The following is a 25,322-nucleotide window of genomic DNA, read 5'->3' on the forward strand; positions in this document are numbered from 1 at the left end:
TTGTAGAACATGTTGTTTGCTCGAGTATCATGTCGTTTGTGGAAACTCCAGAGTCTACTATGTAGGAATCCATGTTGGATTCCGGAAACAGCGATCGTGTGTGAGACCCCCAGCTCGCTTTATTTGCGCATGAGACCCAGAAAATATGAGATACAGGCTCCCAGGTGGATGCCATTGTCGTTGACGTCCGGAAGGCGTTCGATACAGCTCCGCACCGTCGCCTGATAAACGACGTAAGAGTCTACAGAATATCAGACCAACTGTGTGGCTGGATTGACGAGATGTTAGCAGACGGAACACAGCATGTTGTTATCAATGGAGAGACAGACGTCTACAGACGTTAAAGTAACCCCTGGCGTGCCACGGGGGAGTGTTATGGGACCATTGCTTTTCACAATTCATATCATATAAATGAGCTAGTAGATAGTGCCGGACGTTCCATGCGTCGTTTCGCGGATGATGTGCTGTATGTAGTATACAGAGAGGTTGCAGGACGATCGGCAGCGGATAGGCACCCGGTGCAGGGAGTGGCAACTGTCCCCTTAACATAGACAAATGTGATGTATTGCGAATATACAGAAAGAAGGATCGTTTATTGTATGATTGATTATATGATAGCGGGACAAACACTGGTAGCTGTGACGTCTGTAAAATATGTATCTGGGAGTATGCGTGCGGAATGATTTGGAAGTGGAATGATGATCAGATAAAAGTAATTGTTGGTAAGGCGGGTACCAGGTTGAGATGCACTGGGAGAATGCTTAGCAAAAATGTAGTCCATCAACAAAGGAGGTGGCTTACAAAAACACGCGTTCGACCGACCCATACGTGAGTGTTGCCCACCAGTGTGGGATGCGTAGCAGGTCGGGTTGACGGAGGAGATAGAGAAAGGTCCAACGTTTCGTCACAGGGTTATGTGGTAACCGTGATAGTTAAGTGGCAGACTCTGCAAGGGAGGCGCTCTCTGCATCGCGGTGTAGCTTGCTCGCCAGGTTTTCGAGAGGGTGCGTTTCCGGATGAGGTATCGAATATATTGCTTCCCCGTACGTATATACCTCCCGAGGAGATCCCGAATGTAGTAAAAGTAGAGAGATTCGAGCGCGCACGGAGGCTTTCAGACAGTCGTTGTTCCCGCGAACCATACGCGACTGGAACGGCAAAGGGAGGCAATGACGACAGTGGCACGTAACGTAAAAAGTGCCCTCCGCCACACACCGTTGGGTGGCTTGCGGCGTATAAATGTAGGAGGTCGGCTGTCGTGTGTGCTTGGAGGCAGATTCGGTGTGTCTGTAGTTGCGGACGGCGGTCAGCCCCCCTCGCGTAAGCGGCGAGGGGCGGCGGCGCTCGGTTGGCCGGTGCCGATGTTGCGCAGGCGGCGCCCGTTTTGTTTGCGGCGGGCAATTTTGTGAGAAAGGGGCGCGAATGTTGGCGGGCGAGGTGGCCCGACGGCTGCGGGCCGATCGGGAAACGGTGGGAGGGCGATGGGGCGGCGGAGGTGCGTTTGCACGGCCGGCATCGCCGCACGCCTCCGCTTGTGTGGCTGTGGCGGCGGCCGCGCTGGCCGGGCTGGCGCGGCGACGGTGTGGCACTTTTGCCGAAGGTTTGGCCATTGTGGCGGGTCGTCGGCTGGGGCTGTGGGGGCGGCATGTGGGCGGGGGCGGCGATTCTCGGCGGGCCGAGCCAGGCTGTAGCGCGCGGTAGCTGCAGTTTGGCCGTGGTTTGCGGCGCTGCCGTGGCGACTGGTTGGCGACTGTGGTGTGGCCGTGTGTAGCCCCATCCTCGGTGGTTTGAACGGCGCGGGTGGTTGCGGCGCAGGTTTGGGGCTGGTCCGCACAGGCTGTCGGACGTTGGGCGGTAGCAAGCGCGGGAGGCGCGGCGCGGCGGCGCGCAGAGTGGCGGCCGCTCTCTCGGCCGTCCGCGCCCGCCCGCGACACTGGCTGGGCCTGGCGGCGCGGCGGCTATTCTCTGCCGCCGTGCTTGCCGCCTGCCGCTCTCGCTCTCGCTCTCGTGTGTGTACGCGCGTCGTCGAAATAATGGCAGATCAGGCGGCTACGAACGAGACTGCTGCGGCACCCGCCGCCACCGGCACGACGAAGAAGGCCAAGTCTGCGGCGTCTGCGAAGAAGCCGCGCGCCAAGCCTGCGCACCCGCGCACCTCTGAGATGGTGACGGCCGCCATCAAGAGTCTGAAGGAGCGCGGCGGCTCGTCGCTGCAGGCGATCAAGAAGTACATTGCCGCGCACTACAAGCTGGACGCGGAGAAGCTGGCGCCCTTTATCAAGAAGTACCTCAAGTCGGCCGTCGTGGCTGGCGAGCTGGTGCAGACGAAGGGGAAGGGCGCGTCCGGCTCTTTCAAGCTTGCCGGCGCCGGCGGCGGGGCGGCCGAGGGCGGCAAGGCCCGTGCCGGCGGTGCGAAGAAGAAGCGCGCCGCTCCGGCCAGCAAGGAGAAGAAGGGCGCCCGTGCGGCCGGCGCAAAGAAGGCTGGTGGCGTGAAGGCGGCGACCGGTCGGAAGGCGGGCGCCGCCAAGAAGGCGTCTGCGGCGTCGGCGGCTCCCGCGGGTGCGAAGAAGGCGGCTGCGGCCAAGCCGGCCAAGGCCAAGTCGCCGTCGAAGGCGAAGAAGGCCGCGAAGGTTCCGACGAAGAAGCCGAAGGCGCCGCGCCCGAAGAAGGCGACGACGCCGTCTAAGGCGAAGGCTTCGCCCAAGAAGAAGAAGTGAAGTTAAAGTAAAGAAAGGAAAGGGGAAGGAAGGGAAGGGCTGGCGCTTGACCCCGTCGTCCCCCACCCCCCTCCCCCGCGTCGTCTAGTGGCGCGCGATGGCACGGCTGCGCGCGGCCCAAAACGGCCCTTCTCAGGGCCATCAGAGGACGTCGGGAAGGCGTTGATTGTCGTGCTTGGCGCGTTGTGTTGTCTTGTTTGGGTGGCCGTGCGTGCATGCGCCGGGGTGTGTGTGTGTGTGTGTGTGTGTGTGTGTGGGGTTGGTTGGTGTTTGTGTGGCGTTTCTGTATGACCCTTGTGGGTACTGTGTGCGTGCCGTGGTGGTTGGATTGTGGGGCCGGTGGCGGTAGGCGGCGGCGCGCGGTAGCGGAGCGGTTGTGGCCGTTTTGTTTTGTGTTTTGTATTTTGTGCGGCGGCCGACGGTTGGTTTCTCATGTTTCTGGAGACTCTGTTTGTTTGCTTGCTTTGCGGATGGCGCGTCTTGTTTGTTATGTGTGTGTCCTCTCTGTGTGAAAGGGGGACGGGGACGTTGAGACGTGGAAGTGGCCGGCGGGAATTGGGAAGGCGCGGTGGCGCCTCGGAGACGGCGGCGGCCAGCCACCCGTGGTGACGTCGTCCGGCTGTTTGTTTGTGTGTATTTGAAGGGGTGGGGTGGGATGACGTCGATTGTGATTGTTGGCGAGAGCGGCTGTGTACGGGAGGGAGGGTGGGGAATTGTGGTGGTTGTTTTAACGGGGCTAGAGAGAGAGGCTGGGCGGCAAGACCGACAAAAGTTTTGCTCGCGACGGAGAGATGTTAGTGGCCCTGAAAAGGGCCGTTTTTTTTGTGTTGCGCGCGTGCGGTGCCGTGCCGCGGCTAAGCGGTTTAGGCGCGCTCGCCGCGGATGCGGCGCGCGAGCTGGATGTCCTTGGGCATGATGGTGACGCGCTTGGCGTGGATTGCGCACAGGTTGGTGTCTTCGAAGAGGCCGACGAGGTAGGCCTCGCTGGCCTCCTGCAGGGCCATGACTGCGGAGCTCTGGAAGCGCAGGTCGGTCTTGAAGTCCTGGGCGATCTCGCGCACTAGGCGCTGGAACGGCAGCTTGCGGATGAGCAGCTCTGTGCTCTTCTGGTAGCGCCTGATTTCTCGCAGGGCGACGGTGCCCGGCCTGTAGCGGTGGGGCTTCTTGACGCCGCCGGTGGCGGGCGCGCTCTTCCTCGCCGCCTTGGTGGCGAGCTGTTTGCGCGGCGCCTTTCCGCCGGTGGACTTGCGGGCCGTTTGCTTTGTGCGGGCCATAGCGGTTAGCGGTGCGTGCGGTAGCGAAGCGTCCGGTGCTGCCTTGACAACGGGCCCGCGCGGGCCCGTGCTGCGCTTATATGCCCTCGGTGCGCGTGGTGGGGGGAGGGCGGGCCAGAGTCTATATAGGGGGGCGGCGCGCGCTCACGGCGCACCATCACCGTCGAAAACCTAAAACAGAAGAGGGGCCTGGTGCAATGCTTTCGCTGCCAGGGGATGGGGCACGTGGCTCGCCACTGCTCCTTCCCCGAGAAGTGCGTTAAGTGTGCCGGGGCCCATGCCAGCAGACTGTGTCCGCTGCCGAGGGCGCACGCGCCCAAGTGTGCAAACTGCAGCGGCCCACACGTGGCGAGCTACCGCGGCTGCGAAGTCTTCAAAGCCGCAATAGCTCGCCAAAACGGGCAGCAGGCGAAGACGACTGCCGACCGCTCCCTCCGCCGTCCGCGCCCAGGCGCAAAACCGGCGAGGCGGCCGGCACAAGCCAGACAGACGCCGGCAGCCAATGCTGCCACCACCGTCCCCACTGAAGGGGGCAACCGAAGCTGGCGCACCCGCGTCAGAAAACGTGCGCGCGAGCGCACGCCAGATGACCAGCGCGCCTACCAACCCCACGGAAAGGCGCGCAGAGAAGACGACGAGACGACGGGAGGCGAAAGGCGCGGCAACGCGCCAGCCGCCTCACGCCACACAGCAGCAGCCAGCCAAGGCGCCACAACAACAGCGCTGGAAGGAGGGCTGGCCGCAGCAATTTCAGCACTCTCTGCGGCAATCGACAAGGTAACTCACCTTGCCGACACGCTGCAGAGAGTGGCTGAAACAGTGATGATGGCCTCACCGGCGGCTGTTCAACAGCCGTCGAAATAAGACGCTCCCAACGCCGTCCGCGCCGGGAGCACTGAAGACGGCCTGTCCACGGACAAGCACCGTTGTCCGCACACGCGGGCAACCCAGAAGCCAATATATATCCTGAAAAGGGCCAACGAGAAGACACGAAAAAGAAGAGAAGAATTACCAACACATCGTCAAAGAGATGAATGGAGGCAGTGCAGGGACATCCTGCAGGGACTCTACCAACCAGGGTGAAGACCGCACACCCTGAAGAAGATGGTCTAGCGTCACGGCGCACCGTAGCCGACTCGCTAGCGCCGGGTGAGGAGCTGCCGCTTGTGCTTTTTTTGTTGCTTGAGGAGGAGGAAGAATGACAGGCCGCGGCAAGGGAGGAAAGGGGCTGGGCAAGGGTGGCGCCAAGCGGCACCGCAAGGTGTTGCGCGACAACATCCAGGGCATCACGAAGCCCGCCATCCGCCGCCTGGCTCGCAGGGGCGGCGTGAAGCGCATCTCTGGTCTGATCTACGAGGAGACCCGCGGAGTGCTGAAGGTGTTCCTGGAGAACGTGATCCGCGACGCGGTGACGTACACTGAGCACGCCAAGCGCAAGACTGTGACGGCCATGGACGTGGTGTACGCCCTGAAGAGGCAGGGGCGCACCCTGTACGGTTTCGGCGGTTAGGCAGGCAGCCGGTGTGCTGTGCTGTGGCCTTCCCGCGGCCGTGCCGTTGCCCGTGCTTGGTGGGAGAGACGAAAAACGGCCCTTTTCAGGGCCACCACACTGTTCGGAAATTGAAAAGTGCGAAAGGGTCTGTGTTGCCTGCCTGCCTCTGTGTGTGTGTGTTTGTTGTTGTTGTTGTTGTTGTTGTGCGCCTCTGTTGCTTTGCGTGCGTGCGTTCCGTTTGGAGTTTCGACGTGACGTGTGTGATGATGGATGCGGGAGGGCGCGGCTGAGTCCGGTGTGTGCGTGGTTTGTTTGTGGCGCGGGCCGGATCATCGATCGGATCAGCTGTTTGGTTTGGTTTGGTTTGTCCTGTGCCTGTGTGTTTGGAGAGCGCGCGCGGCGGCCCGCGTGTCGTCCGTCGTCGGGCCGTTACGCGCTCTTTTAATTATGAACATATTAACAATGATCACATCACATTATTGGTGTATTGATGTCGTTGTCGTTGTTTGGAACGCGACTGTGCGTGCGTGGAGGGGTGCAGAAAAAATGTGTGTGTGTTCGGCCACACGGGCTGTGGACAAGATGGCGGACGTGCGCCGGCGCTGTGGACGTTGTTGTAAAGTGCGGCGAGGACGACGGAAACTTTGCTTTGGACGTAGGTTTGTGTGGTGGCCCTGAAAAGGGCCGATTGTTGTGAGGCGAGCCGGCAAGGCAAAGGCGCGTTTGCGTTTGCGTGCAGGGAGCACGCAAGCGCAGCGCCGCGGTCCCTGTTTAGGCCTTCTTCTCGGTCTTCTTTGGCAGCAGGACGGCCTGGATGTTGGGCAGGACACCACCCTGTGCGATGGTGACGCCCGACAAGAGCTTGTTGAGCTCCTCGTCGTTGCGGATGGCGAGCTGCAGGTGGCGCGGGATGATGCGCGTCTTCTTGTTGTCGCGGGCCGCGTTTCCGGCCAGCTCGAGCACCTCAGCCGCGAGGTACTCCATGACGGCGGCGAGGTAGACGGGCGCCCCGGCGCCGACGCGCTCGGCGTAGTTTCCCTTGCGCAGGAGGCGGTGGATTCTGCCGACCGGGAACTGGAGCCCAGCCCTGCTTGAGCGGGACTTTGACTTGCCCTTGACTTTGCCTCCCTTTCCGCGTCCGGACATGGCGTTTGGCTAGTGGCGTAAGCGCTAAACACGTAACCGTAACGGTGCGAGCCGCAGCGAGTCGAGCAGCGGAGTGCGTGCGTGTGCCGGCGGCGGCGGGGTGGGGGTCCCTTTATGGGCTCGGGTGCGGCGGCCGGTTGCGCGCGCGCCCCATTGGTCGGCGGCCGCAACAGGGCGAGCTGGTAAAGGTGCGGTGTTGCGGTAGCGGCGGGTGCCACTGTGTGGGGAGACGCTGACTAGAGCGGAGCGCTTGCTGCCTGTTGTTGTACGTTCGAGATGCCGCCCAAGACTAGCGGGAAGGCCGCCAAGAAGGCCGGCAAGGCGCAGAAGAACATTTCGAAGGGCGACAAGAAGAAGAAGCGCAAGAGGAAGGAGAGCTATGCCATCTACATCTACAAGGTGCTGAAGCAGGTGCACCCCGACACGGGCATCTCGTCGAAGGCGATGAGCATCATGAACAGCTTCGTGAACGACATTTTCGAGCGCATTGCGGCCGAGGCGTCTCGCCTGGCGCACTACAACAAGCGCTCGACCATCACGTCCCGCGAGATCCAGACGGCTGTGCGGCTCTTGCTGCCTGGCGAGCTGGCCAAGCACGCCGTGAGCGAGGGCACGAAGGCGGTGACCAAGTACACGAGCTCCAAGTAAGGAGGAGGTTGTTACTTCGGCTCTTGGAAGGAAGGAAGGAAGGAAGGAAGGAAGGAAGGAAGGAAGGAAGCTCCCTCCGTTGCGAGAGCGGCAAAACGGCCCTTTTCAGGGCCACCAAATTGCCTTTGCGGGAAGAGCGGAATTGTTTGTGTGTGTGTGAGTGAGTGAGTGAGTGAGAGGGGCGGCATAGCTACCCGGTTTGGTTGGTTGCGAGGCAGCTGGTGGTGCTGCTGTGCCGTGGTGGTGTGGTCTCGAATGTGGTTGTGGTTGTGGTTACTGGGGTACGGCCGCGAGGGTTTGGTTGCCGCCGGTGTGACGTGGAATGCGTGCACGAGTCTTGGCGTGGTTGTTTGTCGACACACAGATAGATCGATAGGAGGTGTTGGTGCTGTCTGTGGCGCTGATTCATGTCTTTGTCTCCGTCTGCCCGGTTAGTCACGTGACTGCAATTGAAAGTCCTCGCGATTGATTGATTGTTGGATGTCACCGTTACGGCCGTCTGTTGTCACATCATACATGATGGCGAGGGTGAAATGTTGTGTTGCCGTCGACTATTCCCTTTGCTGTACGGCGCGTTGGTGTGTGTGTGTTGGTGACGTTTTAAATGGACGTGTCGTACTATCATCCATTACGAAGTCGCCAAGAAATGTACGGGCGGGTGGGGTAGGCGACACGCACGGTGGTGTACCTATTTGGCCCTTGATTTGATGATAGCCGTTTCTGCAGTTTGACTGATGATTGATTGGACTGTTGTGCGCACGCACGTCATTCACGGTGCACGTGTGTTCGGTTGAGTACAGTAAGCGTGAGGCTAGACGACGACGGTCGTTGTTTGTTGTTATGGGCGTACACGCGTTTCGTTGGTCTGTGTCCCCCGGTGTGAAATGGCAGGTGTGTCGGTGATGTGATCCGATCCGGCGGCTCTGAGTAACTGTCAATATCGGCGCGGTACACCGGCGTCATGGCAACGTGTCGGTGTTCACACCAGTCGCACTGTGGCACCGTCGGCGCCGCGAACGGTGACGAAAGGCTGACCTTTGATCGGTCGAGTGTCGTGTCTGGGCAGAACGTGTGGAATGAGCAAAACTGTTGGGGACGGAAACAATGGTGGAGGAGGGGAACGGAAAGTAATAAAACAAACAAAATGGAGAAGCAATCACCGGAAAACGAAGCAGGGAAAAACGGAGAGGCGCTGTCTATAGCAACGGAACGTTCCCGTGCATTGCAGCCGCACTGAAAGGCGTTTACGGCGCGGCTGCAGGTGTCGGCCGTGGTGACGGCTGAATTGCATTGCCTTCCCGGATGAAACGTTCGCCGACATGGCTCGGAGGAGGAATCTATGAGAATGCGTTGCCCTTGCCTGCCGTTTCGTGTGCCCTCCTGTTGTGTACGCTGTTGTTGTCCGGTGTAGCGAAGGGTGTGTATGTAGGGGTGTGTGTGTGTTTAGTGGGGAATTGGAAGGTCGATAGCTGCCGTCACGGTCAAGATAACGCAGTCAAAGGTGTCGCGAAAAAGTGTGTTAGCCGTGGTTGGTTGGTTCGTGTGTTTTAAAGAGAATGGACGAGAGAGAGAAAGTAGGTGGAGAGTGCGTTGCGTGTTGCCTAACTGCGTCCGCGAATATGGCAGTAGTTGGTGGTGGGCGTGCCCTTGCATGTGGCCCGGAAGGCGTGTCCGTTTCGCGGTAGTGGCACCGCTGCTGGCATATTCGGGAGATGGGAGGGGCGCGAAAGGAGAAAGGAGACGCGGAGGCTTTTAAAGACGGGGAGGGCGCGTGTGGGTGGCTCGCGCTGCGCTCGGCGGTTGTGTTTGTGCAACAAATGTGTTGCCGGGAGGGGACCGTTGTTGTGGTGCGGTTGTAGCCTCAGACGCGGCCGGCAGTGAACGTGAGACGACGGATGCGGGCCGGGGCGGCGCATGTCGCCGGTGCCATGCCTTTTAAGAGCCGCGTGGTCGGGGGTGTGCGCACCGTGTGTCGTGTTGCGAGACAGCATCATTTGTGCTGCGTGGCGTGGCGTGGCGTGGGGGCGAGGAGAGCGAGCCGCGCGGTGTGCTTGTGCGCCGGAGAATGGCACACTGCGCCTGCCCGTTGAGGAGGCCGATGGCCGTGGTGTGGTGGAAATGGAGCGCGTCGGACGTGCACCAATGAGAAAGAGAAACAAAGCGGCGACAACGAACGAAAGGGGGAGGGAGGCCATTGTGTCACATGCGGCGGTGGGAGGAAAAAAAAAAAAACAAACAAACAAACAAACAAGAAACGAAGACGTAAGAAAGAGGAGAAACAACAAAGAGAATGAGTCGTGCGTTCGCGAGGGGGGGTGCGCGTGTAACTCCGGTACGCGCAGTGCCGGAGCCCAACGGCTGTGTCGTCGACGCCAGTGCTTGTCGGCCGAATGGGTGCGGGAATAGAGGCAGCGTCGGCACGGAGAAGCAAGCAAGAAGGAAGGACGCACGCGCGCTGCGGCGTTTGGCGCGGTTTGCGGCTGGCGCCTTTGGTGGCAACGGCCGGGACAAGCAGCGGTGTATGGTGGTGTGCGGGGCGGACAGGGGCGGCGGCGGTGGTGGACTGGGAGGAGGCGAGGCGGCGCCGACGGTGGCGTGTGGTACGGCGAAAACGGGACGGACGGACGGCGGATGTTGGAGAGGCGCCGCGCACGCAGACACATGGAAGGAAGGAAGGAACGAACGCAAGGGAACAAATGGAGGGGGCGAATGTGGAGATGCGGGCAGGCGGTGGTGTTTGTGGGCATGTGGTGGGGAGAAGGGCGGGGGCGGGAGGACAGAGGCGAGGCGACTGCGTGCTTGCTCGCTCGCTCGCGTGTCTTTTGTTTTTGTGTTTGTTTTTCCATCGTTTGGTCGCCTTGGAGCCTGTCGGTCCCGTCCGTGTGTGGCCACGCTTCGGGTGCGTGTATGTTTGTACGTTTCGTTTGTTCGTCTTCTGCAGCAGAGGCGGTGCGCGGCAGTGGGAACGCCTGCCTGGCGGCTGGGACGGCCAGCAAATGCGGTTGGATGGGCGGCCACAGCACCGCACCTGTGCCCAAGGAGGCGACGCTGGCGGCGGGGCCCCCTCGGATGCGGCCGGCTGGGGGCTGTGTGCGCTGCCGCTGCCGCTGCCGCCGCCGCCGCCGCCGCCGCCGCCGCCGCCGCCGCCGCCGCCGCCGCCGCCGCCGCCGCCGCCGGTGCTGGTGCTGGTGCTGGTGCAGCAGCAACAACGACGAACAACGAGTAAGCAAGAAGAGGACGAAGCGGATGGCTGGTGGGTGAGTGCATTTATTTAGGCGGTCGACAAGGCAGTGCGTGATGTGGCGTTGTGACGGGGGTTTGCTCACGTGGCCTCGTTTGTGTTGATGCGCAGGAAGATGAGATGCGGGCAGACGCAGACGCGTACAGAGAGACGAGCCCGGTCTGCAGCAGGATGTGTGGCGCGGCGCGCCGAGTGCAGAGCAGCGCGCGCCGCCTGGGCCGGGCTGGGCCCGCCCGGCGGCGGGCCGCGCTGTTGTCGCGGACGTGAGCGCCCCCTGGCGGGTGGTCGGAGGCGGCGCGGTGGACGTGTGTCCGGTTGGCCAGTGCACATTGCGAGTGGCTGGCTGGCGGTCGGCGGCGAGACGGGAGAGGAGGTATGTGTCGCGGGCGCCTTTGCTGCGCTGCGTCGTTGCGTGCCTGGGCGTGCGCCTGTCGACTGTGTGTGACTGTGTTGGGCGTTGTGCCACGTACGTGTGTGCTCGGCCGAAGGCGTCGGAAGAAAAAGAGAGAGAGAGACGGGCGGGAAAGTGGGTCGGTGTGCGTGCGTCGCCCGTGATGCGATGATGTCGCGTCATGTCATGTCATGTCTTTGCGAAACGGCTGCCGAGAGGTGTGTGGTGGCGAGCGGGAATGTGCGTTTGGTGGTTGCCGGCCGGCCGGCAGTTGTTGGTGGTTCCTCCTGTGTGGTTGTTTGTGCTGCTTTGATGGCAACGTGGAAGGACGCCGGTTTTTCCGTGCCTTGCGTGTGGTTGTGTCGACGGTGACTGGTTGGGGGTGTGCGCCGATGCACGTGCCATGTTGTTATGTTTGGGTCGTGAGTGTGTTTTTGGCTGTGTTGTTGTGTACGGGAAGGGGGAGAGAGGAGGAGGCGGCGGCGGCGGCGGCGGCGGCGGGGGTGATAGTGCGTGCAGTAGTGCCGTTGCGACGGGCGTCGGGTGGAGCCGTGCGTAGTGGCGGAAAGGTGTAGGTTGCGGGAAGCGAGCCCGTCGCGTGTCGTCGTCGACGACGGGGTCGCGTGCGCTGTGAATCGAGAGTGGCGGGAAAGGGGCAGCGTGCCGCTGTGTCGTGGTCGTTAGCAGAGGCCTGTGTGCCTGTCCGTTTGTTTTCTGTCGGACGCTTGGTGCGAGGTGTTTGTTTTGTTTTGTTGCCGCCGCCGCGGTTGTTTTTGTTTGTCGGCTGTGCTGTGTCGGTGGGTCGGCGAGCTGTTTTGCGGTGCGTGAATGTGTTGGTGCAAAAGTGGCGGCGGCGTCATGGCTGCGACCGCGACGAGCCGCGGGCGCGCCATTGATGATGTTGAACACAGAGCGGCTGTGTGCAATGGGAGGCCTTGTGTACGGGTAGCGGTGTTGTCGTACGTGCATCCGGCCCGGTGCGGAAAGCGCCGTTGCGGTTGCGGGTTGCCTCTGGTCGCGACGTGTGGTGCTCGGCTTTGTGGGTTTTTTTGGTGCCCCTTTGGCCGGTGGGTGGTGTTTGTTGTTTTGTGTGTGTGTGTGTGTGTGTGTGTGTGTGGTCGGTCTCTTTGGCGCTCGGTATATATCTGCCTCCTGCTCGGTCTTGTTGTCGACGTCGTCTGTAGTTTTTTGCGGCTTGCCGACGACCGACCGACCGAACTACTACCTACCTGTGACAGCTACGTGTGGCGCCCGAAGGTGAACGTAACGTGACCTCGGCGCCCTTAGCCTAACCTAAGATGTCCGGCCGTAAGGTAGGTGCGGCCACCTGACGCCTCACGTCCGAACGCTTAACCTAACTTTGACGCCTAACCTAACTTTAACCCTTAACCTAACCCACGTCCACCTAACGTAACCTAACCTAACCCAAGCGACGCCAACCCTAACCTAAGGTGTTGTACACTGCGAATGTCGAAGGCATGTTATAGTCTTAGGTGGAGAGCACTACACGCAACAAGCGGCTACACGGGTAGCAGGGGTTGTGTGGCGTGGGCTGGGCGGTTTTGTTAGGTTAGATGGCCTTGGGCAAGTACAGAAAGGGGGCAACAGCAGCCTCAACGGGTGCGGGGACCAAGCAGCAATCGGTATCGTTTGTTAATTGTCAACTGTCGAAGCTGCGTTGGTACAGTACCGGAACCGCAAGCGCTGACAGAGAAAGCACCGAAGCTCTGCAATCGTGATAAGGTACAGAAAGCTGGCTGACGCCAGGGATAAATTCTGCCGAAATTGTCACAAAGGTACAGACGGTGTTTTAGAAAGGCTCGATTGCATGCAACCGGTGGTGGTGTGTTCGTCGCTGTTTGAGTAGTAGTTTTGATCCTGTAGTGAAGTAGAGGTGGATGGTTCCTGTGAAATATTGTGGGTGGAGGTTACACCCAACAACCGAGCTAGGTTTAATAATAATTGGCTCCTTTGACCGACCTCCCGACGCAGCAGCATTAGTGGCAGAACAACGGAGAGACGGATTTTGGAAACACATTTCACATACATTTTCCTCAGCATGTTAGGGTCTTAGGTGGAGATTTCAATTTACCCGATATAGACTGGGACACTCAGATGATGTTCAGGACGGGTGGTAGGGGGACAGAGAGCATCGAGTGACATTATACTGAGTGCACTGTCCGAAAATCACCTCGAGCAAAATGAACAGAGAACCGACTCGTGGAGATAACATCGTGGACCTACGGATGACAAACAGACCCGAACGTGTTTCGACTCTGTATGTGCAGAACAGGGACGCAGTGATCATAAGGCCGTTGCAGGGAGGACGGTGTATCTATCTGTTTTGGCTAGCAAGAGTAATAGAAGGCAGATTTGCAGACGACCCGACAGATGAAAAGGCAAATGCCTGTTCCGACACTGACAATGTTGAGTGTTCATGGAGAAAGTGCAAGGCAATGGTAAAAATGCGTTTTTAGACAGGTACGTGCCGAGTGTCGAACTGTGAGGGATGGGAAAAAAAACCCACCGTGGTATACTACAACAACAACGTTAGGAAACTGTTGCGAAAGCAAAGAGAGCTTCACCCAAAGTTTAAACGCAGCCAAAACCTCCGAGACAAACAGAAGCTAAACGATGTCCAAAGTGTGAGCGTAAGGAGGGCTATGCGTGAAGCGTTCAGTGAATTCGAAAGTAGAACAAACCCTATGTACCGACGTTGACAGAAAATGCTAGGACGTTCCGGTCTTGCGTTGAATCAGTAAGTGGCTCGAAACAGCATATCCAGACACTCCGGCATGGTGATGGCATTGAAACAGAGGATGACACGCGTAAAGCTGTGAAATACCTAAACACCTGTTTCCAAAGCTGTTTCACAGAGGACGGACCGCACTGCAGTTCCGTCTCTAAATGCTCGCACGAACGAGAAACCGGCTGACATCGAAATAAGTGTCCAAGGAGGAATGGGAAAGTCCGCCGGACCCGACGGGATTACCAATTCGCGATTCCTACACAGGGTACGCGAAACAACCTGCCCCCCTTCTAACAGCCGTGTACCGCAAGTCTCTGGAGAGGAAGGGAGGGTTCCAAATGATTGGAAAAGAGCACAGGTAGTCCCAGTCGTCGAGCAGATGCGCAAAAACCATAGACCCATATCTCTGACGTCGATGTGTTGTAGAACATGTTGTTTGCTCGAGTATCATGTCGTTTGTGGAAACTCCAGAGTCTACTATGTAGGAATCCATGTTGGATTCCGGAAACAGCGATCGTGTGTGAGACCCCCAGCTCGCTTTATTTGCGCATGAGACCCAGAAAATATGAGATACAGGCTCCCAGGTGGATGCCATTGTCGTTGACGTCCGGAAGGCGTTCGATACAGCTCCGCACCGTCGCCTGATAAACGACGTAAGAGTCTACAGAATATCAGACCAACTGTGTGGCTGGATTGACGAGATGTTAGCAGACGGAACACAGCATGTTGTTATCAATGGAGAGACAGACGTCTACAGACGTTAAAGTAACCCCTGGCGTGCCACGGGGGAGTGTTATGGGACCATTGCTTTTCACAATTCATATCATATAAATGAGCTAGTAGATAGTGCCGGACGTTCCATGCGTCGTTTCGCGGATGATGTGCTGTATGTAGTATACAGAGAGGTTGCAGGACGATCGGCAGCGGATAGGCACCCGGTGCAGGGAGTGGCAACTGTCCCCTTAACATAGACAAATGTGATGTATTGCGAATATACAGAAAGAAGGATCGTTTATTGTATGATTGATTATATGATAGCGGGACAAACACTGGTAGCTGTGACGTCTGTAAAATATGTATCTGGGAGTATGCGTGCGGAATGATTTGGAAGTGGAATGATGATCAGATAAAAGTAATTGTTGGTAAGGCGGGTACCAGGTTGAGATGCACTGGGAGAATGCTTAGCAAAAATGTAGTCCATCAACAAAGGAGGTGGCTTACAAAAACACGCGTTCGACCGACCCATACGTGAGTGTTGCCCACCAGTGTGGGATGCGTAGCAGGTCGGGTTGACGGAGGAGATAGAGAAAGGTCCAACGTTTCGTCACAGGGTTATGTGGTAACCGTGATAGTTAAGTGGCAGACTCTGCAAGGGAGGCGCTCTCTGCATCGCGGTGTAGCTTGCTCGCCAGGTTTTCGAGAGGGTGCGTTTCCGGATGAGGTATCGAATATATTGCTTCCCCGTACGTATATACCTCCCGAGGAGATCCCGAATGTAGTAAAAGTAGAGAGATTCGAGCGCGCACGGAGGCTTTCAGACAGTCGTTGTTCCCGCGAACCATACGCGACTGGAACGGCAAAGGGAGGCAATGACGACAGTGGCACGTAACGTAAAAAGTGCCCTCCGCCACACACCGTTGGGTGGCTTGCGGCGTATAAATGTAGGAGGTCGGCTGTCGTGTGTGCTTGGAGGCAGATTCGGTGTGTCTGTAGTTGCGGACGGCGGTCAGCCCCCCTCGCGTAAGCGGCGAGGGGCGGCGGCGCTCGGTTGGCCGGTGCCGATGTTGCGCAGGCGGCGCCCGTTTTGTTTGCGGCGGGCAATTTTGTGAGAAAGGGGCGCGAATGTTGGCGGGCGAGGTGGCCCGACGGCTGCGGGCCGATCGGGAAACGGTGGGAGGGCGATGGGGCGGCGGAGGTGCGTTTGCACGGCCGGCATCGCCGCACGCCTCCGCTTGTGTGGCTGTGGCGGCGGCCGCGCTGGCCGGGCTGGCGCGGCGACGGTGTGGCACTTTTGCCGAAGGTTTGGCCATTGTGGCGGGTCGTCGGCTGGGGCTGTGGGGGCGGCATGTGGGCGGGGGCGGCGATTCTCGGCGGGCCGAGCCAGGCTGTAGCGCGCGGTAGCTGCAGTTTGGCCGTGGTTTGCGGCGCTGCCGTGGCGACTGGTTGGCGACTGTGGTGTGGCCGTGTGTAGCCCCATCCTCGGTGGTTTGAACGGCGCGGGTGGTTGCGGCGCAGGTTTGGGGCTGGTCCGCACAGGCTGTCGGACGTTGGGCGGTAGCAAGCGCGGGAGGCGCGGCGCGGCGGCGCGCAGAGTGGCGGCCGCTCTCTCGGCCGTCCGCGCCCGCCCGCGACACTGGCTGGGCCTGGCGGCGCGGCGGCTATTCTCTGCCGCCGTGCTTGCCGCCTGCCGCTCTCGCTCTCGCTCTCGTGTGTGTACGCGCGTCGTCGAAATAATGGCAGATCAGGCGGCTACGAACGAGACTGCTGCGGCACCCGCCGCCACCGGCACGACGAAGAAGGCCAAGTCTGCGGCGTCTGCGAAGAAGCCGCGCGCCAAGCCTGCGCACCCGCGCACCTCTGAGATGGTGACGGCCGCCATCAAGAGTCTGAAGGAGCGCGGCGGCTCGTCGCTGCAGGCGATCAAGAAGTACATTGCCGCGCACTACAAGCTGGACGCGGAGAAGCTGGCGCCCTTTATCAAGAAGTACCTCAAGTCGGCCGTCGTGGCTGGCGAGCTGGTGCAGACGAAGGGGAAGGGCGCGTCCGGCTCTTTCAAGCTTGCCGGCGCCGGCGGCGGGGCGGCCGAGGGCGGCAAGGCCCGTGCCGGCGGTGCGAAGAAGAAGCGCGCCGCTCCGGCCAGCAAGGAGAAGAAGGGCGCCCGTGCGGCCGGCGCAAAGAAGGCTGGTGGCGTGAAGGCGGCGACCGGTCGGAAGGCGGGCGCCGCCAAGAAGGCGTCTGCGGCGTCGGCGGCTCCCGCGGGTGCGAAGAAGGCGGCTGCGGCCAAGCCGGCCAAGGCCAAGTCGCCGTCGAAGGCGAAGAAGGCCGCGAAGGTTCCGACGAAGAAGCCGAAGGCGCCGCGCCCGAAGAAGGCGACGACGCCGTCTAAGGCGAAGGCTTCGCCCAAGAAGAAGAAGTGAAGTTAAAGTAAAGAAAGGAAAGGGGAAGGAAGGGAAGGGCTGGCGCTTGACCCCGTCGTCCCCCACCCCCCTCCCCCGCGTCGTCTAGTGGCGCGCGATGGCACGGCTGCGCGCGGCCCAAAACGGCCCTTCTCAGGGCCATCAGAGGACGTCGGGAAGGCGTTGATTGTCGTGCTTGGCGCGTTGTGTTGTCTTGTTTGGGTGGCCGTGCGTGCATGCGCCGGGGTGTGTGTGTGTGTGTGTGTGTGTGTGTGTGTTGGTTGGTGTTTGTGTGGCGTTTCTGTATGACCCTTGTGGGTACTGTGTGCGTGCCGTGGTGGTTGGATTGTGGGGCCGGTGGCGGTAGGCGGCGGCGCGCGGTAGCGGAGCGGTTGTGGCCGTTTTGTTTTGTGTTTTGTATTTTGTGCGGCGGCCGACGGTTGGTTTCTCATGTTTCTGGAGACTCTGTTTGTTTGCTTGCTTTGCGGATGGCGCGTCTTGTTTGTTATGTGTGTGTCCTCTCTGTGTGAAAGGGGGACGGGGACGTTGAGACGTGGAAGTGGCCGGCGGGAATTGGGAAGGCGCGGTGGCGCCTCGGAGACGGCGGCGGCCAGCCACCCGTGGTGACGTCGTCCGGCTGTTTGTTTGTGTGTATTTGAAGGGGTGGGGTGGGATGACGTCGATTGTGATTGTTGGCGAGAGCGGCTGTGTACGGGAGGGAGGGTGGGGAATTGTGGTGGTTGTTTTAACGGGGCTAGAGAGAGAGGCTGGGCGGCAAGACCGACAAAAGTTTTGCTCGCGACGGAGAGATGTTAGTGGCCCTGAAAAGGGCCGTTTTTTTTGTGTTGCGCGCGTGCGGTGCCGTGCCGCGGCTAAGCGGTTTAGGCGCGCTCGCCGCGGATGCGGCGCGCGAGCTGGATGTCCTTGGGCATGATGGTGACGCGCTTGGCGTGGATTGCGCACAGGTTGGTGTCTTCGAAGAGGCCGACGAGGTAGGCCTCGCTGGCCTCCTGCAGGGCCATGACTGCGGAGCTCTGGAAGCGCAGGTCGGTCTTGAAGTCCTGGGCGATCTCGCGCACTAGGCGCTGGAACGGCAGCTTGCGGATGAGCAGCTCTGTGCTCTTCTGGTAGCGCCTGATTTCTCGCAGGGCGACGGTGCCCGGCCTGTAGCGGTGGGGCTTCTTGACGCCGCCGGTGGCGGGCGCGCTCTTCCTCGCCGCCTTGGTGGCGAGCTGTTTGCGCGGCGCCTTTCCGCCGGTGGACTTGCGGGCCGTTTGCTTTGTGCGGGCCATAGCGGTTAGCGGTGCGTGCGGTAGCGAAGCGTCCGGTGCTGCCTTGACAACGGGCCCGCGCGGGCCCGTGCTGCGCTTATATGCCCTCGGTGCGCGTGGTGGGGGGAGGGCGGGCCAGAGTCTATATAGGGGGGCGGCGCGCGCTCACGGCGCACCGTAGCCGACTCGCTAGCGCCGGGTGAGGAGCTGCCGCTTGTGCTTTTTTTGTTGCTTGAGGAGGAGGAAGAATGACAGGCCGCGGCAAGGGAGGAAAGGGGCTGGGCAAGGGTGGCGCCAAGCGGCACCGCAAGGTGTTGCGCGACAACATCCAGGGCATCACGAAGCCCGCCATCCGCCGCCTGGCTCGCAGGGGCGGCGTGAAGCGCATCTCTGGTCTGATCTACGAGGAGACCCGCGGAGTGCTGAAGGTGTTCCTGGAGAACGTGATCCGCGACGCGGTGACGTACACTGAGCACGCCAAGCGCAAGACTGTGACGGCCATGGACGTGGTGTACGCCCTGAAGAGGCAGGGGCGCACCCTGTACGGTTTCGGCGGTTAGGCAGGCAGCCGGTGTGCTGTGCTGTGGCCTTCCCGCGGCCGTGCCGTTGCCCGTGCTTGGTGGGAGAGACGAAAAACGGCCCTTTTCAGGGCCACCACACTGTTCGGAAATTGAAAAGTGCGAAAGGGTCTGTGTTGCCTGCCTGCCTCTGTGTGTGTGTGTTTGTTGTTGTTGTTGTTGTTGTTGTTGTGCGCCTCTGTTGCTTTGCGTGCGTGCGTTCCGTTTGGAGTTTCGACGTGACGTGTGTGATGATGGATGCGGGAGGGCGCGGCTGAGTCCGGTGTGTGCGTGGTTTGTTTGTGGCGCGGGCCGGATCATCGATCGGATCAGCTGTTTGGTTTGGTTTGGTTTGTCCTGTGCCTGTGTGTTTGGAGAGCGCGCGCGGCGGCCCGCGTGTCGTCCGTCGTCGGGCCGTTACGCGCTCTTTTAATTATGAACATATTAACAATGATCACATCACATTATTGGTGTATTGATGTCGTTGTCGTTGTTTGGAACGCGACTGTGCGTGCGTGGAGGGGTGCAGAAAAAATGTGTGTGTGTTCGGCCACACGGGCTGTGGACAAGATGGCGGACGTGCGCCGGCGCTGTGGACGTTGTTGTAAAGTGCGGCGAGGACGACGGAAACTTTGCTTTGGACGTAGGTTTGTGTGGTGGCCCTGAAAAGGGCCGATTGTTGTGAGGCGAGCCGGCAAGGCAAAGGCGCGTTTGCGTTTGCGTGCAGGGAGCACGCAAGCGCAGCGCCGCGGTCCCTGTTTAGGCCTTCTTCTCGGTCTTCTTTGGCAGCAGGACGGCCTGGATGTTGGGCAGGACACCACCCTGTGCGATGGTGACGCCCGACAAGAGCTTGTTGAGCTCCTCGTCGTTGCGGATGGCGAGCTGCAGGTGGCGCGGGATGATGCGCGTCTTCTTGTTGTCGCGGGCCGCGTTTCCGGCCAGCTCGAGCACCTCAGCCGCGAGGTACTCCATGACGGCGGCGAGGTAGACGGGCGCCCCGGCGCCGACGCGCTCGGCGTAGTTTCCCTTGCGCAGGAGGCGGTGGATTCTGCCGACCGGGAACTGGAGCCCAGCCCTGCTTGAGCGGGACTTTGACTTGCCCTTGACTTTGCCTCCCTTTCCGCGTCCGGACATGGCGTTTGGCTAGTGGCGTAAGCGCTAAACACGTAACCGTAACGGTGCGAGCCGCAGCGAGTCGAGCAGCGGAGTGCGTGCGTGTGCCGGCGGCGGCGGGGTGGGGGTCCCTTTATGGGCTCGGGTGCGGCGGCCGGTTGCGCGCGCGCCCCATTGGTCGGCGGCCGCAACAGGGCGAGCTGGTAAAGGTGCGGTGTTGCGGTAGCGGCGGGTGCCACTGTGTGGGGAGACGCTGACTAGAGCGGAGCGCTTGCTGCCTGTTGTTGTACGTTCGAGATGCCGCCCAAGACTAGCGGGAAGGCCGCCAAGAAGGCCGGCAAGGCGCAGAAGAACATTTCGAAGGGCGACAAGAAGAAGAAGCGCAAGAGGAAGGAGAGCTATGCCATCTACATCTACAAGGTGCTGAAGCAGGTGCACCCCGACACGGGCATCTCGTCGAAGGCGATGAGCATCATGAACAGCTTCGTGAACGACATTTTCGAGCGCATTGCGGCCGAGGCGTCTCGCCTGGCGCACTACAACAAGCGCTCGACCATCACGTCCCGCGAGATCCAGACGGCTGTGCGGCTCTTGCTGCCTGGCGAGCTGGCCAAGCACGCCGTGAGCGAGGGCACGAAGGCGGTGACCAAGTACACGAGCTCCAAGTAAGGAGGAGGTTGTTACTTCGGCTCTTGGAAGGAAGGAAGGAAGGAAGGAAGGAAGGAAGGAAGCTCCCTCCGTTGCGAGAGCGGCAAAACGGCCCTTTTCAGGGCCACCAAATTGCCTTTGCGGGAAGAGCGGAATTGTTTGTGTGTGTGTGAGTGAGTGAGTGAGTGAGAGGGGCGGCATAGCTACCCGGTTTGGTTGGTTGCGAGGCAGCTGGTGGTGCTGCTGTGCCGTGGTGGTGTGGTCTCGAATGTGGTTGTGGTTGTGGTTACTGGGGTACGGCCGCGAGGGTTTGGTTGCCGCCGGTGTGACGTGGAATGCGTGCACGAGTCTTGGCGTGGTTGTTTGTCGACACACAGATAGATCGATAGGAGGTGTTGGTGCTGTCTGTGGCGCTGATTCATGTCTTTGTCTCCGTCTGCCCGGTTAGTCACGTGACTGCAATTGAAAGTCCTCGCGATTGATTGATTGTTGGATGTCACCGTTACGGCCGTCTGTTGTCACATCATACATGATGGCGAGGGTGAAATGTTGTGTTGCCGTCGACTATTCCCTTTGCTGTACGGCGCGTTGGTGTGTGTGTGTTGGTGACGTTTTAAATGGACGTGTCGTACTATCATCCATTACGAAGTCGCCAAGAAATGTACGGGCGGGTGGGGTAGGCGACACGCACGGTGGTGTACCTATTTGGCCCTTGATTTGATGATAGCCGTTTCTGCAGTTTGACTGATGATTGATTGGACTGTTGTGCGCACGCACGTCATTCACGGTGCACGTGTGTTCGGTTGAGTACAGTAAGCGTGAGGCTAGACGACGACGGTCGTTGTTTGTTGTTATGGGCGTACACGCGTTTCGTTGGTCTGTGTCCCCCGGTGTGAAATGGCAGGTGTGTCGGTGATGTGATCCGATCCGGCGGCTCTGAGTAACTGTCAATATCGGCGCGGTACACCGGCGTCATGGCAACGTGTCGGTGTTCACACCAGTCGCACTGTGGCACCGTCGGCGCCGCGAACGGTGACGAAAGGCTGACCTTTGATCGGTCGAGTGTCGTGTCTGGGCAGAACGTGTGGAATGAGCAAAACTGTTGGGGACGGAAACAATGGTGGAGGAGGGGAACGGAAAGTAATAAAACAAACAAAATGGAGAAGCAATCACCGGAAAACGAAGCAGGGAAAAACGGAGAGGCGCTGTCTATAGCAACGGAACGTTCCCGTGCATTGCAGCCGCACTGAAAGGCGTTTACGGCGCGGCTGCAGGTGTCGGCCGTGGTGACGGCTGAATTGCATTGCCTTCCCGGATGAAACGTTCGCCGACATGGCTCGGAGGAGGAATCTATGAGAATGCGTTGCCCTTGCCTGCCGTTTCGTGTGCCCTCCTGTTGTGTACGCTGTTGTTGTCCGGTGTAGCGAAGGGTGTGTATGTAGGGGTGTGTGTGTGTTTAGTGGGGAATTGGAAGGTCGATAGCTGCCGTCACGGTCAAGATAACGCAGTCAAAGGTGTCGCGAAAAAGTGTGTTAGCCGTGGTTGGTTGGTTCGTGTGTTTTAAAGAGAATGGACGAGAGAGAGAAAGTAGGTGGAGAGTGCGTTGCGTGTTGCCTAACTGCGTCCGCGAATATGGCAGTAGTTGGTGGTGGGCGTGCCCTTGCATGTGGCCCGGAAGGCGTGTCCGTTTCGCGGTAGTGGCACCGCTGCTGGCATATTCGGGAGATGGGAGGGGCGCGAAAGGAGAAAGGAGACGCGGAGGCTTTTAAAGACGGGGAGGGCGCGTGTGGGTGGCTCGCGCTGCGCTCGGCGGTTGTGTTTGTGCAACAAATGTGTTGCCGGGAGGGGACCGTTGTTGTGGTGCGGTTGTAGCCTCAGACGCGGCCGGCAGTGAACGTGAGACGACGGATGCGGGCCGGGGCGGCGCATGTCGCCGGTGCCATGCCTTTTAAGAGCCGCGTGGTCGGGGGTGTGCGCACCGTGTGTCGTGTTGCGAGACAGCATCATTTGTGCTGCGTGGCGTGGCGTGGCGTGGGGGCGAGGAGAGCGAGCCGCGCGGTGTGCTTGTGCGCCGGAGAATGGCACACTGCGCCTGCCCGTTGAGGAGGCCGATGGCCGTGGTGTGGTGGAAATGGAGCGCGTCGGACGTGCACCAATGAGAAAGAGAAACAAAGCGGCGACAACGAACGAAAGGGGGAGGGAGGCCATTGTGTCACATGCGGCGGTGGGAGGAAAAAAAAAAAAACAAACAAACAAGAAACGAAGACGTAAGAAAGAGGAGAAACAACAAAGAGAATGAGTCGTGCGTTCGCGAGGGGGGGTGCGCGTGTAACTCCGGTACGCGCAGTGCCGGAGCCCAACGGCTGTGTCGTCGACGCCAGTGCTTGTCGGCCGAATGGGTGCGGGAATAGAGGCAGCGTCGGCACGGAGAAGCAAGCAAGAAGGAAGGACGCACGCGCGCTGCGGCGTTTGGCGCGGTTTGCGGCTGGCGCCTTTGGTGGCAACGGCCGGGACAAGCAGCGGTGTATGGTGGTGTGCGGGGCGGACAGGGGCGGCGGCGGTGGTGGACTGGGAGGAGGCGAGGCGGCGCCGACGGTGGCGTGTGGTACGGCGAAAACGGGACGGACGGACGGCGGATGTTGGAGAGGCGCCGCGCACGCAGACACATGGAAGGAAGGAAGGAACGAACGCAAGGGAACAAATGGAGGGGGCGAATGTGGAGATGCGGGCAGGCGGTGGTGTTTGTGGGCATGTGGTGGGGAGAAGGGCGGGGGCGGGAGGACAGAGGCGAGGCGACTGCGTGCTTGCTCGCTCGCTCGCGTGTCTTTTGTTTTTGTGTTTGTTTTTCCATCGTTTGGTCGCCTTGGAGCCTGTCGGTCCCGTCCGTGTGTGGCCACGCTTCGGGTGCGTGTATGTTTGTACGTTTCGTTTGTTCGTCTTCTGCAGCAGAGGCGGTGCGCGGCAGTGGGAACGCCTGCCTGGCGGCTGGGACGGCCAGCAAATGCGGTTGGATGGGCGGCCACAGCACCGCACCTGTGCCCAAGGAGGCGACGCTGGCGGCGGGGCCCCCTCGGATGCGGCCGGCTGGGGGCTGTGTGCGCTGCCGCTGCCGCTGCCGCCGCCGCCGCCGCCGCCGCCGCCGCCGCCGCCGCCGCCGCCGCCGCCGGTGCTGGTGCTGGTGCTGGTGCAGCAGCAACAACGACGAACAACGAGTAAGCAAGAAGAGGACGAAGCGGATGGCTGGTGGGTGAGTGCATTTATTTAGGCGGTCGACAAGGCAGTGCGTGATGTGGCGTTGTGACGGGGGTTTGCTCACGTGGCCTCGTTTGTGTTGATGCGCAGGAAGATGAGATGCGGGCAGACGCAGACGCGTACAGAGAGACGAGCCCGGTCTGCAGCAGGATGTGTGGCGCGGCGCGCCGAGTGCAGAGCAGCGCGCGCCGCCTGGGCCGGGCTGGGCCCGCCCGGCGGCGGGCCGCGCTGTTGTCGCGGACGTGAGCGCCCCCTGGCGGGTGGTCGGAGGCGGCGCGGTGGACGTGTGTCCGGTTGGCCAGTGCACATTGCGAGTGGCTGGCTGGCGGTCGGCGGCGAGACGGGAGAGGAGGTATGTGTCGCGGGCGCCTTTGCTGCGCTGCGTCGTTGCGTGCCTGGGCGTGCGCCTGTCGACTGTGTGTGACTGTGTTGGGCGTTGTGCCACGTACGTGTGTGCTCGGCCGAAGGCGTCGGAAGAAAAAGAGAGAGAGAGACGGGCGGGAAAGTGGGTCGGTGTGCGTGCGTCGCCCGTGATGCGATGATGTCGCGTCATGTCATGTCATGTCTTTGCGAAACGGCTGCCGAGAGGTGTGTGGTGGCGAGCGGGAATGTGCGTTTGGTGGTTGCCGGCCGGCCGGCAGTTGTTGGTGGTTCCTCCTGTGTGGTTGTTTGTGCTGCTTTGATGGCAACGTGGAAGGACGCCGGTTTTTCCGTGCCTTGCGTGTGGTTGTGTCGACGGTGACTGGTTGGGGGTGTGCGCCGATGCACGTGCCATGTTGTTATGTTTGGGTCGTGAGTGTGTTTTTGGCTGTGTTGTTGTGTACGGGAAGGGGGAGAGAGGAGGAGGCGGCGGCGGCGGCGGCGGCGGCGGCGGCGGGGGTGATAGTGCGTGCAGTAGTGCCGTTGCGACGGGCGTCGGGTGGAGCCGTGCGTAGTGGCGGAAAGGTGTAGGTTGCGGGAAGCGAGCCCGTCGCGTGTCGTCGTCGACGACGGGGTCGCGTGCGCTGTGAATCGAGAGTGGCGGGAAAGGGGCAGCGTGCCGCTGTGTCGTGGTCGTTAGCAGAGGCCTGTGTGCCTGTCCGTTTGTTTTCTGTCGGACGCTTGGTGCGAGGTGTTTGTTTTGTTTTGTTGCCGCCGCCGCGGTTGTTTTTGTTTGTCGGCTGTGCTGTGTCGGTGGGTCGGCGAGCTGTTTTGCGGTGCGTGAATGTGTTGGTGCAAAAGTGGCGGCGGCGTCATGGCTGCGACCGCGACGAGCCGCGGGCGCGCCATTGATGATGTTGAACACAGAGCGGCTGTGTGCAATGGGAGGCCTTGTGTACGGGTAGCGGTGTTGTCGTACGTGCATCCGGCCCGGTGCGGAAAGCGCCGTTGCGGTTGCGGGTTGCCTCTGGTCGCGACGTGTGGTGCTCGGCTTTGTGGGTTTTTTTGGTGCCCCTTTGGCCGGTGGGTGGTGTTTGTTGTTTTGTGTGTGTGTGTGTGTGTGTGTGTGTGTGGTCGGTCTCTTTGGCGCTCGGTATATATCTGCCTCCTGCTCGGTCTTGTTGTCGACGTCGTCTGTAGTTTTTTGCGGCTTGCCGACGACCGACCGACCGAACTACTACCTACCTGTGACAGCTACGTGTGGCGCCCGAAGGTGAACGTAACGTGACCTCGGCGCCCTTAGCCTAACCTAAGATGTCCGGCCGTAAGGTAGGTGCGGCCACCTGA

The 25,322-nt window shown here is 60.5% G+C and overlaps 2 protein-coding genes across 2 annotated transcripts; both read right to left on the bottom strand.

Moving 5' to 3' along the window:
* Window positions 1-11,098: 11,098 nt before the first annotated feature.
* LOC126220883 (uncharacterized) lies at window positions 11,099-11,878 on the bottom strand. The gene has a single exon (XM_049942161.1). The coding sequence runs from the start codon at window positions 11,876-11,878 to the stop codon at window positions 11,099-11,101; it is 780 nt and encodes a 259-aa protein (XP_049798118.1).
* Window positions 11,879-24,174: 12,296 nt separating this feature from the next.
* LOC126220884 (uncharacterized) lies at window positions 24,175-24,960 on the bottom strand. Its single transcript, XM_049942162.1, has one exon. It carries the CDS (start codon window positions 24,958-24,960, stop codon window positions 24,175-24,177), a length of 786 nt encoding a protein of 261 aa, XP_049798119.1.
* Window positions 24,961-25,322: the final 362 nt, after the last annotated feature.

This window comes from Schistocerca nitens, unplaced genomic scaffold (genome assembly GCF_023898315.1).
Source record: "Schistocerca nitens isolate TAMUIC-IGC-003100 unplaced genomic scaffold, iqSchNite1.1 HiC_scaffold_208, whole genome shotgun sequence".
In the NCBI taxonomy this organism is placed as follows: Eukaryota; Metazoa; Arthropoda; class Insecta; order Orthoptera; family Acrididae; genus Schistocerca; species Schistocerca nitens.

Coding starts and splice junctions, on each gene's coding strand:
- LOC126220883 (XM_049942161.1), bottom strand. CDS start 11,878: ATGCACGTACGACAACACCGCTACCCGTACACAAGGCCTCCCATTGCA.
- LOC126220884 (XM_049942162.1), bottom strand. CDS start 24,960: ATGCACGTACGACAACACCGCTACCCGTACACAAGGCCTCCCATTGCA.